This window comes from Callionymus lyra, chromosome 6 (assembly GCF_982586985.1).
Source record: "Callionymus lyra chromosome 6, fCalLyr1.hap1.1, whole genome shotgun sequence".
Taxonomy (NCBI): Eukaryota; Metazoa; Chordata; class Actinopteri; order Syngnathiformes; family Callionymidae; genus Callionymus; species Callionymus lyra.
In genome coordinates, this window is record NC_141823.1 from 12381985 (window position 1) to 12393988 (window position 12004).

Consider the following 12004-nt stretch of genomic DNA (forward strand, 5'->3'; position numbering starts at 1 on the left):
GTGACGTCATCGACCTTCCTCTCTCGGAACGCTTCCCGTCTCGAACCACGTTTTTCATCCGCATCTCGACCGCCCTTGTGCGCCTCGACCGAACATGAGGCCCCTCACAGAAGAAGAGACGCAGATCTTTTTCGAGAAGTTGTCCAAATAGTAAGTTTCGTCGCCGTCGCGTTGCCGATGTATGTGAAAGTATTGTAGCGAGAACAGATTAGCATTAACATGCTAGCTACTTCTCTCACACGCTGGATCCACATCAATACACTCGTGTTCATATCAAATGTAATCGTTCTCCGAATAATGACGGTGTTCTTCGTTTCCTATTTGATGTTTAAAATGTCGGCTAGGTTAATAATTGATACATACTGTAGTTACTAAATAATAGCTATCAGAAAAACAGTTTAAAACCCAAACTCTGTCTACACGTTGTACACAAAGTACAGTGTTGTACATAATAACTATAGTATCTTGATGGATTCTATACTCTGTTCATCACAAAACAATGTATCTATGATATCATGGTAAAAGAGATAAACTACCCCTGAGTAGGAGAACAGTAGTTGTTCACAGTATTTGTATTTATTCAATACATCTCTCTTCTAAAGGACAATGACACAAAGCTGAACATTTATGGTCTTAAATGTTTAAATTACATTTCAATACAAATAAAGAAGTGGAAATAAATACAGATTCAGATAATTAACTAGCAGATATAACTTTTTATGTAAACAAAAAAAGAAAACCATTAGTTAACGGATGAATATTAACCTGAAAAGGCATTCTGCAGCAGTTCACATTTATTTTAACCAATATAAGTCCATGTCCTCAGTATTCTGTTCTTCATAGCCTCAGCAAAATCCACCTTCACCTGCGGCAGCTGTTCAGAAGACAACAGACCACCAGGGTCATCATAGAATCCACTGTCTGTGGGTCTCCCGCATGAGTTATTCATAGCAAAAATACTGTTATCAACCTTCAAAATACTGTATCTAACGCATATTAGTTTCACAAAATAAGAATGTTGCGTTACAATGAATTAAGTTAAAGTGTCAAGTGTATATTTGTTTAACTAGATGAAGTGTACAACAAACAAACTAAATAATATGATAATATTGTTTTTTTTGTTTTTTTCAACATACTTGTGGTATATACTTGTGCAGGGAAAGTTGAAGTTTTACACAAACTCAGAGCTTTGTCTTTACGATGTCCAATTCCATTCGGCTCCTTTCATTTCCCCATAAAGATGCCATTATTTAAAAGACTAGTTCTGTGCTAACGTCCACATCACAGCGACAAAGAGTGAAATACCATAAAAAGAATCAAGTTTTTCTTTTAACCAATCTGTTTTTTAACCGAAAGTCTTACACCATGGGGTGTTACGTAGCGTTCAAGTGCAACTCCAAAAAGTAAAAATAAGCGTCCAGCTTGACGCTGCACAAGACCCTTGGCGAGGCTTTTAAATTCTGACCTGTCTGGCCTAAATCCAGACCCATGTCAGACAGATGCCTAAAGTGCACCTGCAGGGATGATACTTCAAGGCTGTGGGGAAGATGCTGTCTTTTTCAATCTGGTTCCATTGACTCTCAAAAAAAATGGTGGACCTATTTCTACACTTGGTGATATTATTTAAAATGTCTTGTTCTTGTTCTCTCAGTATTGGAGAAAACATTAAACTTCTGGTGGACAGGCCTGATGGAACGTTCTGCTTCCGCCTTCACAACAACCGTGTTTACTACATGAGGTGAGTGGCTCAGATGAATGAATCGGTACTGGTTTGTCTCAGCTTGACGGCAGGATGAGGATGATCTGCGGAGAGTTTCATTTAATGTTGTGCGTTTTCTCTCGTTTCTTCAGTGAAAAGATCCTGAAATTAACCACCAACATCGCCCGGAATAAACTGGTTTCAGTTGGTACATGTTTTGGGAAATTTTCAAAAACCAACAAGTTCCGGCTGAATGTGACGTCTTTGGAATTCCTGGCCCCGTATGCTAAGGTGAGCGCCCTAGAAGTATCTTATCTTAGTTTTGGTTTTTGTTGGGGTCAATTCGGCCCAACGTGTGTATGTGGATAGAAGTCTTGCTTCCAAAAATGATAGTTATGCCAAACCATTATAAAGTTATGTTGTTTTTTTCCATGTCAATGTATTTAATATTCAATACACTTTTACTTATCATTCTACGTGACCTGTAATGATTTGGATTGGATACATTTGTGAGTCACTTTTTCAACCATATTTTGTTCAGTTCAAGGTGTGGGTGAAACCTGGGGCAGAGCAGTCCTTCCTCTATGGGAACCACGTACTAAAGTCTGGACTCGGCCGGATCACAGAGAACACCATGCAGTATCAGGGAGTAGTGGTTTACTCCATGGCTGACGTACCTCTTGTAAGTTTTATTTCTGTGTCTTTTTTTTAATCATTTGTAAAAATTCCTTTGGGAAAGTAAGCATTAGGTTGATGGTTTCTCTTTGAAGAATTGTTATCCAAGTCATTATTTGGGCTCTTCAGTGTTGATTATTCCGGTTCCATCTTGATTTGAAATGGCATCACTTAGTCAAAAATGTTACGACAAAAACGAGTGGCTCTGAGATGAGACTTGTTCTGGTGTCTTCGTTCTGACTCATGGGATGTTCTGATGTTATATTCTCTTAACTCTTACCTGACCAGTATGTTTGCTCCACAATATAAAGGATCATGTTTCCGGTGTACTGTGGCTTTCGACATGTTATATTTTGTTCGTTTGTGCTTAAATGCTTGAGTTGGACTCATAATTGATAACATGTCAATAAGGACAGACTCGGTGTATTTCGGTGATCAACAGCCTGAACTGCAATTAATCTTAAAGTGAAAGTTAACTAAGAGTTGGGATTATTTGAGTAATCTGTTCCTTTTTAGAGTTATAGACAAAAATATATTTGGGGTAAGTATAGCGAGCTTTTCCAGTGTAGACAGTAGACTGGAAATGCTTGCGATATTTACCCCAGAGTACTTCATGTCGGTGTTGGATATTGACCTAGCAGCGCCGCAACCCTAAATTATAGACTTATGTTTTTCTGCAACAATTTCTCATGTTGAGCCTTTAATACAAGATGGACGTTACAGGCGAGCAGTATGAGACGACGGCAACTGAGCTCCAGTCGCTACATTAAAATGAACAAACATTTTTGTCTATAACTCTAAAAGGAACAGATTAATCTGAAAATAATACCAACCCTTAGTCGATGTGAGAGTAGAAAATAGTGGTTAGAATTTTGGGTGAACTATCACTTTAAGGCATTTTTAAATCTATTCAAAAAGACTAAAGTACCATAAATGTATTTAACTATAAAATATCGAATGTTCCACCATAACTATATGATATAAACTGTTAATGTTTTGGATGCTTCTGTTTAATATTTCGTTTTTTTTTATTCCTTAAAAATGAAGGGCTTCGGAGTGGCAGCAAAGACGACCCAGGAGTGCCGGCGGGTGGACCCTATGGCCATCGTGGTGTTTCACCAGGCTGATGTGGGCGAGTTCATCAGGAACGAAGACACTCTCACATAGACGCGTAAAAGTTGGACCTTCTTGTTGCCTTAAATGTCTTCTAGGATCCCAGTGGACGCACATATAACACCTTCATGGATTTATCCACAGCTTCTCTGGACAAAGGATTCTGGCTTCATGCCAGCATCATTGATACTGATCAAGAGTTGAATTTTACAAGTTACGTCATCTACTGTGAATACATGGTTGCATTGTCAAGGTTAGAAGCCAGTGAAGAAACAAATGATTCCTTGGATCGTTTCCATTTTCCTTTCTTGGTCACAATGTTGACGTCTGATCTTTTGCTGACACGTGTATAAATGATGACATGGAAGTTGTACATTGGTTTGAATTAAACATTTTGTTAAGCCTCAATCTGTTTGGATATTTTTATACAATTGGCAACACAGTGAAAATATCAAAAGTAAAAACATAACAAAAAAGGCAAAGTTCCTTGTACTTTGTCTCTTGACTTCTGTTGAAACAATGTACATCAAAATCACATCTGCTTTGAGTCAATGACGGGGTGAGTAGCAGGATGTTGACAAAAATACTACAGTAAGAGTCCGATTATTTAAAGAAAATCAGACCATATTCTTTTTCTTCATAGTTCTCCATCGGTCCTTGAGGTTGATGTTTGTACGGCCTTTGAATTTATAAAACGACAGAATCTTGCTCCACTTTCCTTCTCCAAACCTTTCCACGCCTTCTCTTAGCCAGTTCGTCTCCTCCTCGCTCCAGATCTGCTGAAGACAGTGTTGAGGGTCACTTCCAGCTTTGGCATCTCATCAATATTGTTAAGATTCATCTATATGACTTGTGTGTGAAGACGAGTCATGGGCAAGAAGGGCAACCCTTTTATCGCCGCCATGAGGTTCAGTTGACTTTGATCATATTTTGCCTCAAATACACAGTTTTCATTGTTGCCCCTGCATTTATTTAATTATACGTCTAATATTCCTTTTAGCCTTGAAGCAAAATAGATCAATGTCACACTGTCATGACACAAGCTAGTGTAAAATATTGTTATCAACGTTCATCAGTATGTCAGACGTATTATAAACACCATGAGGGGGTCTCAGCATTGAACACCAGTTTACATGACATCTGACGCACAATTATTCAATCCATATTACAGGGATCCCAGATATCCGCTATTTTTCAAGCTAAAACTGTATTTTATAACTTATTTTATTATTTTCCGTAGAAAACCGCTTAAAATTTGGTTTGAAAGCCATTCTCATTCCACACTTGACATTTCTCGTGCTTATATTGACCCATTTAATACTCTTTTTTTAAATGATAATACACGTTGGTAAATCTAGCCAATCACAGAAGGCGTTACGCAATATCAACCAATCAGAAGCAACATAAGGCGGGTCCATCTTTCATCACAGCATCACTACTCACAGAGAAAAAAGCGCCAGGTCGAGTCATTGTAACTTAACATCATACCGCTGTCAATCTGTCAGTTGATCTGGTTTCTCCTGTGAGCCGAACTTTACTTTGGACAGTTATCGCTAAACTTCACCATAAATTCCCAAAACGCCATTCAGAGGGAGGGAATAAATGTCCGGCTTTCAAATTAAGAGCATCAGTACAACGTTCCGTCTGCCTTGATTTTATTTTAATTATCATGGTGATTCTTTATTGTTTAAAATTATTTATTAGATCATTCTCAATATCTATTGATTGTTTAAAAATATTTCATTTTAGGTAGTCACCCAAAAAATAAAGCAGGTTTAAGATTTGAAATAATAAATTCTCACAACATTTGAATGTAGAACTTTGGAGAAATGGATCATTAATATTTTAGCTGTAACTCATGCATGTCATTTTTAAAGAAGACAGGTTTATGATGCTACAAATCAATTATTAGTCCAAGTTACTACAGATGACTGCCAATGACACCCCCTGTGTTTTACAATTCCTTCCAATTTAATTTTGACCTAACCCTGATATTAAGACTTTAAAAAATGTATTCATGTTAAAAACAAGGTTGCGTGTTGCCTTTCTTACCCTCTTTTGTCCCGACGCGAAGCTGGTGTCTTTTAAGCCTACAACAATAGAAACGCTTCATTAAGCCTCGTGCTGGAAAATGGAAATTCACCGAAGCTTTGCTCGTTTTACCGGAGTTTTGCTGGAGGAAGGATTCCTCCTCAGGCCATGTTTCTTTGCTCTCCTTTGCATTTTTGAACAAATGGATCCTGAAACACAAAAACAAAAGTTACAGTACAGTTTCCATTTTAATAAAGAACTTCAGCGTGAAAATCTTCACCATTTGGAGGAAGGGCCGGGGGTCTCGGCACGTCGCTTCACCGCCACAGAATTACGACGCAGAGCAGGACTAGGGAAACTATCGGTTGAAGAATCAGAGAATTCAAAGTCATCCACGTGCCTGTGAGTAAATAAAATGACATTATCCAGATGATTCCATCAACAATGAGTCCGTTATCGTTTTCCTACTTGTAAGTTTTCCGGGCTGGACTTTTAGATGGAGTTCTCTTCGAGGCGGCCTCAGGTGCTGGTGAATGTTTAGAGTTTCCGCTGTTTTTTCTTTGGTGAGAAACTTTTTTCTTCTCTCTAGCGATAAACAAAAGTAATGCGTTATTGATCCAGTTGGATTGAATGAGGCACAGACAAGAAAATACTACATCTATTCAGTTTTTAAAGCTGTTGCAAAAAAAGGTATCTCTGAATGGAAGCTATGCAACAAACATGCCTAAAATATAGAATTATTTAATTTATTTTTCTGAATTTTCAATTTCTCATTTCGGGTCTTAGGGGGACATTACAGACGAGCAGTATTGAGGTATTTGGATGTTTTTAAGTGTCTTTTTGGACAAAGAAAACTGTGTCCGACCCGCATACGTACGCAACTCAAAAAAGACAAAGATTACTTAATAAAATCTCTAAAACCCTACTTCGACATGAGGGTGAGTAGAAAATTAAATAGGGATTTTGGGTGAACTATCCCTTAAACAATAAGTTCAATTGTAAACAAGCACTCGGTACCAACCTGACGCCGGTCTTGGGCTCAGCAGCAGCGTCTGTGACCGAGTTAAGACTCTGTGACTCGTCCTGACGCTCCGAGCCTGTGAGGCTTCTCTGACTGTCCGGCTCCATCACCAGACGGGCCAGTGTGTAGCTTTGAGCGCCGTTCGAGACTGTGCCGGGTTGAGCGGCGGAACTCGTGTCGGGCACCTGTGTCTCTGGTATCTGTGTCTCTGGTATCTGTGTCTCTGGTATCTGTGTCTCTGGTATCTGTGTCTCTGGCATCTGTGTCTCTGGCACCGCGTTTGACTTGGTCTGCGGGTCGACCGGACCTGAACTTGGGTGGGCCTGCTCCTGCTCGTCATCATCGTTGACGTCGGAGGGGGACAGCCGTAAGTTTAAAGACTGCCCACTTTCAACCTCGTCCTCCAGCTGAGAAAAGGGGATGTTTGATTCTCCCGCCAGTTCTAGGTAGGCCTTTTCCAACCGGGACTTCTGGATCATTCCATGTTTACTAGAAATGTTTTGGGAAAAGAAAGACAGACCGTTAGCAAAAGGAGTAAAGATAAAGAACCATTTTTAATTATGATTTTCTCAAACTAGGACTATCGTTAATGGCATCATTTGTGTACAAAGAAATAACTTTTCTGAATTATCTTGGTATCGACAGCAGGTTTGTGGCACACAAGGTATCAATGGGTCATGTAGTAAACAAAAGAAGCATCTTACTAGTTGGAAAACTCTGTATCAGACGAGCTGGTCGCGTCAATCTCTCCTAGTTTATCACTCAGTTGAACTGCTGCCTGTGACACAGGTAATAAAATCGTGTTTAAATGATTATTCTATGTTATCTTAAACATCGACATCTTTATAGATCACTATATCAACATGAATATTAATTAATGAGATTCTGAGACAACCATGTGGCTGCATAAAATGACTTTGGCGGGATGGGTTTGACTTTTCAGGACAAAAACATGTATTTTTCAGACACCGATCAGACTTTTATCGTCCCGATAGAACACCGAGATCTAGGCTTTCAGTATCAACTGATATTGATCCAATACTTGTGTTAAAAGATTAACTTTGTTTCCTATCATTTAAATAACACTGCTGATGCTTTTAATAAAAAGCAAAAATTACATATAAAATGTAAAGGTCATATTTATTCAAATAACGTGTATAATGTTTATCAGCACTTTGAGAACAAAAAGAAAATAAGAAAACTGTAAACGTCGCTTCCCTATAACCCTAAAACACGTGGACGTCTGTTAAGTTGACAAGTTGGTGAAACAAACTACTAAGAGTGACAATGTGGAACGAAGTTCAAACAACCCTGCAAGTGTCAAGATTATTAGGTGATCACAAAAGGTCCAGAACTAAGAACTAAACAACATTAACAAGTTAAATAAATGCACTCTTTGAGTCATTTCTTCTTCAAAATTAACTGTTTTTTGCAAATAAATGTAAAAAATAAAAAAAGAAGCACAACCGTTATAATTGTATATTAGAAGAAACAAAAACAAATCCAATCAACTAGTCTGAATCTGACTCACAAGGTACGCACGTCTGGGTGCTATGGACTTTAGATCACAGAGTTCTGAATGAATTTTGTTCTTGATCACGGCTCTGAAAGTTTCTCTTGTCTCTACAGAACAGCAAAGTTAATGGGTTTGTTCTGTTTCGTCTTTCTTGTTTCTTTGATCTTCTCATATTTCTTGTTGTGTTGCTTCTTTAAATGCTTAATAAAGTTAGTGGTCTAGCGTGATTTCACCTCGATCTGACTAAGAGGCTGGATCCAAATGGCGGATCGGTGCATCCCTAGCTACATCATCACTCACCTTGTATAAGAAAGGAGGCGTGAACTTCCAAAACGTTTCACAAAATTCCATCATTTGATGCTTGAACTCCCCGAAGTGAATGTCTTCATCCAAATTCTCACCTTTACGCCGTAAACTAATTAAACTTTGGAAATACATCTCCTGAAGAGTAGACAAAGGACCATGTTAAACATGTAAGCAATTGGGTGGGTGTGTGTGTGTGTGTGTGTGTGTGTGTGTGTGTGTTTACTCACTTCTGAACTATTTGCAGCGCAGTTGGAAAAATATTTGTGCGCCATCTCCATGGCTCGATCTAACTCCATGTTCTTTATACAAATCTTGACTATCTGAGGTTATAGACGGTAAACATGGTCAACATAGGCTCATATATCAAACTTCAAATTCTGAATTAGAATAACACGTCAACACACCATTTTCTGGATTAAGGTGGAAACATTCTTCAAGTCCTGTAGCGACACCTCGCCTAACTGGCCGATCCTTTCCAGCAACAGTAACGCAGTTTCCAGTTGTTTAATTGACTCTGTGGAAAAGCAAAAACTCCAGTTCAGTGCAGGTGTGTTTTAGTTTATTTGTATCATTTTATATTAGGATGTAAACTCAAGTATTATGTGCAAGCTTTGGTAGAAGTATTGCAGTTAAAGTAATGTCTTGCATCCCTCTCTGCTATCTAAGCAGTTGTTGTTCAGAGAATAAATACCATTTCTGCAGTTGGAACCTAAAACAAAAAAGTAAATGAAATCTATGAGTTCTAAACCGCAACCACAAATACATGATAACCATGATATACAACTTAGTTTTTCACCTTCGTTTATTGAAGAAAGAAATTGCAGGATTAAAACCCTTGCAGGCTTGATTTCACTGGAAATCACGGCTTGGAGTAAAACACCTGCGGAAAACAAGAACAAATTACTTGATTAATTTTCAGCCCAGGCCAAAATAACCAAGAAAGAGTGTTGCAAATTTAGAGTCAAGTAATGCGAAACAATAGTAGTCAAACTTAGTCAATTTAATTTACTTCCACATGCAGATACAGGAGGACTTGATTCCGCGTCTCAGTACACAAGGAATGTGCCAAATATACACGTTTAACGGTAGAGAAATAGCATCTTCACATTGGCCCAATTAATTCACTATATTTCAATATATCTCAAGTGATCCTGATTATAAGGTTCCAGGGTTGAGTCCATACTTGGGTGACTTAGGTCAGTCTGTCAAACTGAGCCTGAGAAACCTGAGTGTTGTATTTGACAAAGACATGTCTCTAGTTCAACACTGCAGAAAACTGAACAGAAACTGTTTCCTTCAAATGAGAAAAATCTCTGATCTTGAAAAGGAAAATGTCTGACACTGTGGTGTGTAGTACAGGAGCACCTCAGGGGACAGTACTGGCCCCTCTCCTCTTCACCATCTACACTTCAGACTTCTGCTACCACTCCGAGCTGAGTCTCGTCCAGAAGTATGCTGACGACACTGCCATTGTTGGATGCATCAGGGACAACAGCAAAGACGAGTATAGGAGTCTAATACGTGACTTTGTGGAATGGAGTGAGAGGAACCACTTGCAGCTGAACATCTCAAAGACCAACCAGCTGGTCTTGGACTTTGTCAAGGACAAAGCCACGTCCAGTGTCCATCAGAGGCGACGAGGTGGAGATAGTTCACAACTATAAGTAACTCAGTGTGTGGCTGGCCGGTAACCTGGTCTTGCAAAACAGTCCATGTTCTTAACAAAAAGTTCAGAGTAGACTGTACTTTCTGAGGAGGCTCCGATCATTTAACATCTGCAGGAAACTCCTCTGCATGTTCTACCAGTCTGTGGTGGCCAGTGTCCTGTTCTATGCTGTGGTGTGTTGGGGTGGGAATGTGTCCAAGAGGAGTGTCAACAGGTTAGAGAGATTGATCAGGAGGGCTGGCTCTGTGGTTGAAGCTGGACTCACTGGTTACAGTTGCTGAGAGGAGATCACTGGACAAACTACTGTCCATCATGGATGATGACAGTCATCCTCTCAGCACTGTCATCAGTGAGCAGAGAAGCAGGTGGAGCACAAATGCTCCTTCCCAGGTGCAACAGTAATAATCTCAGGGACTCATTCATTCCTCGTGTTATTAGATTGTTTGATTCTGAGTTTTTTGGGGCAGGAGTGGAGTGAAAGTATCATGATGTCCTATTCTATGTTAGTCTTTGTTATTTTTCTTTGATCCATGTTCTTTGTCTTTAGCCTTAGATTGTATCATCTTGTTCTTTCTCTTTATTTCTCTTTGTTCTTGTTCTTATTTTATTTTAATTGCTGTATTGCTGTGTCTAATTGGAAAAAAAATATTCCCGAAGGAGACTTTCTGAGGGATCAATAAATAAAGTTCTACCCAACCTAACTATTATATACATGTTGATTCATTTGGTAACCAAGCAATGGATTTCATTTTGACTGATGATATTGTGAGTTCTTTTTCAGCCAAAATATACTTTGATGGCTCCTGGACAACTTGCTGCTGAGGGGTTCAGGTTCACCTGTAGGAGACTTGAGGGGGAGACTTAGGACACGCTGGAGGGACCACAGGTCCGGACTATGTATGTAGTTGGGTCGCGAAAACCACGATCAGACAATAAACCACCTACTAACACAAACCTTTGAATAGTTTGAGCGAGTATCGCGCAGAGATAAAACAAAATGAATAAACAACACTGAAGTCACAGGTTGAAATACTTACTACCGAGAAAGTCCTTGATGTTTGAAAATTCCGAATAATGTTCATTCTTGAATGAATCTAACGCCAAAAAACTGTAAAAGTCAACGAGCCACTTCTTCACGACTCCTTCTATTTGTTTGCGTTTGTTGTTTACATCGAGTTCTGACGCCATGTTGCTTCGGCGAGTCAGAATAGCGCGGCGGGAAAACCCTCTTCTCTTCTTCGCCGTCACCACCGACTTCCTGTGTTTGAGGGAGACGTTCGTGTATACCGCCCCCCTGAGGTTCGGGGAGGTACCGGAGATAAAAAGTGCGCACTTGGCTGACCCTCGAGAGAAGCTGAACCCCGAATGGGTGACTTGAGCCCCTGAACACTTTGATGAAGTCATTCACTCTGTTGTGATGTAATTTGACGTCATCTCTATGATCCGAAACAACAACGCCCGCTTTGATGACGTATGACACGTTAAAAGATGTAACATTTCAATGAAGTTCCACACTTTATTAAAGCTAAAAAACAATTAACAATTAGTTTAAAAACTTTAATTTGGGTGCTCTCTGTGTCTAATAAAAGATGTTAAAATAAATATTAAGTATTTCGAAGACATCAAACGTCATCATATAAAATAGATGTGTACTGTATATACTATATTCATAGAAGTTTATAAGTTGGTTTGCGTTCGTTTATTCTTGGCACTCCTGTTTCCTCCCACAGTCCCAAACTTTACAGCGGTAAATTAAAAACTCTATATCGTCCATAGGTGTGAGTGTGTGCCCTCTGAGAGACTAGCAACCCGTTCAGTGTGTCCCCAGCCTCTCACCCTGAGCAGCTGGGATTGTCTTCAGCCCCCCCACAACCTCGAAGTGGTAGAGAATGAATACTGTATTAATTAATTTAGGCCAATGCCTTATGGTAACCCATGTTTATTTTATACTTTATTTGAGGTGAAATAAATACAATA

General features: G+C 39.3%; 2 protein-coding genes across 3 annotated transcripts; one reads left to right on the forward strand and one right to left on the reverse strand.

The window, feature by feature from the left end:
• nip7 (NIP7 nucleolar pre-rRNA processing protein) lies at nt 1-3895 on the forward strand. Its single transcript, XM_087793664.1, has 5 exons — nt 1-150; nt 1652-1738; nt 1852-1990; nt 2241-2381; nt 3422-3895. Exons 1-5 carry the CDS (start codon nt 95-97, stop codon nt 3539-3541), a joined length of 543 nt encoding a protein of 180 aa, XP_087649790.1. The 5' UTR covers nt 1-94; the 3' UTR covers nt 3542-3895.
• On the reverse strand, nt 3896-11372 carry terf2 (telomeric repeat binding factor 2). 2 transcript variants are annotated; one of them, XM_087793663.1, is made up of 13 exons: nt 11065-11372; nt 9158-9241; nt 9053-9070; nt 8766-8875; nt 8589-8681; nt 8356-8496; nt 7244-7317; nt 6540-7028; nt 5987-6103; nt 5799-5918; nt 5651-5727; nt 5540-5577; nt 3896-4263 (listed from the first exon to the last, which is right to left on the reverse strand). In XM_087793663.1, exons 1-13 carry the CDS (start codon nt 11213-11215, stop codon nt 4105-4107), a joined length of 1671 nt encoding a protein of 556 aa, XP_087649789.1. In that variant the 5' UTR covers nt 11216-11372; the 3' UTR covers nt 3896-4104. The 2 variants fall into 2 exon arrangements, with proteins under 2 accessions (XP_087649789.1, XP_087649788.1); XM_087793662.1 differs by having other exon boundaries at nt 3896-4266.
• Between the last annotated feature and the right edge of the window lie 632 nt (nt 11373-12004).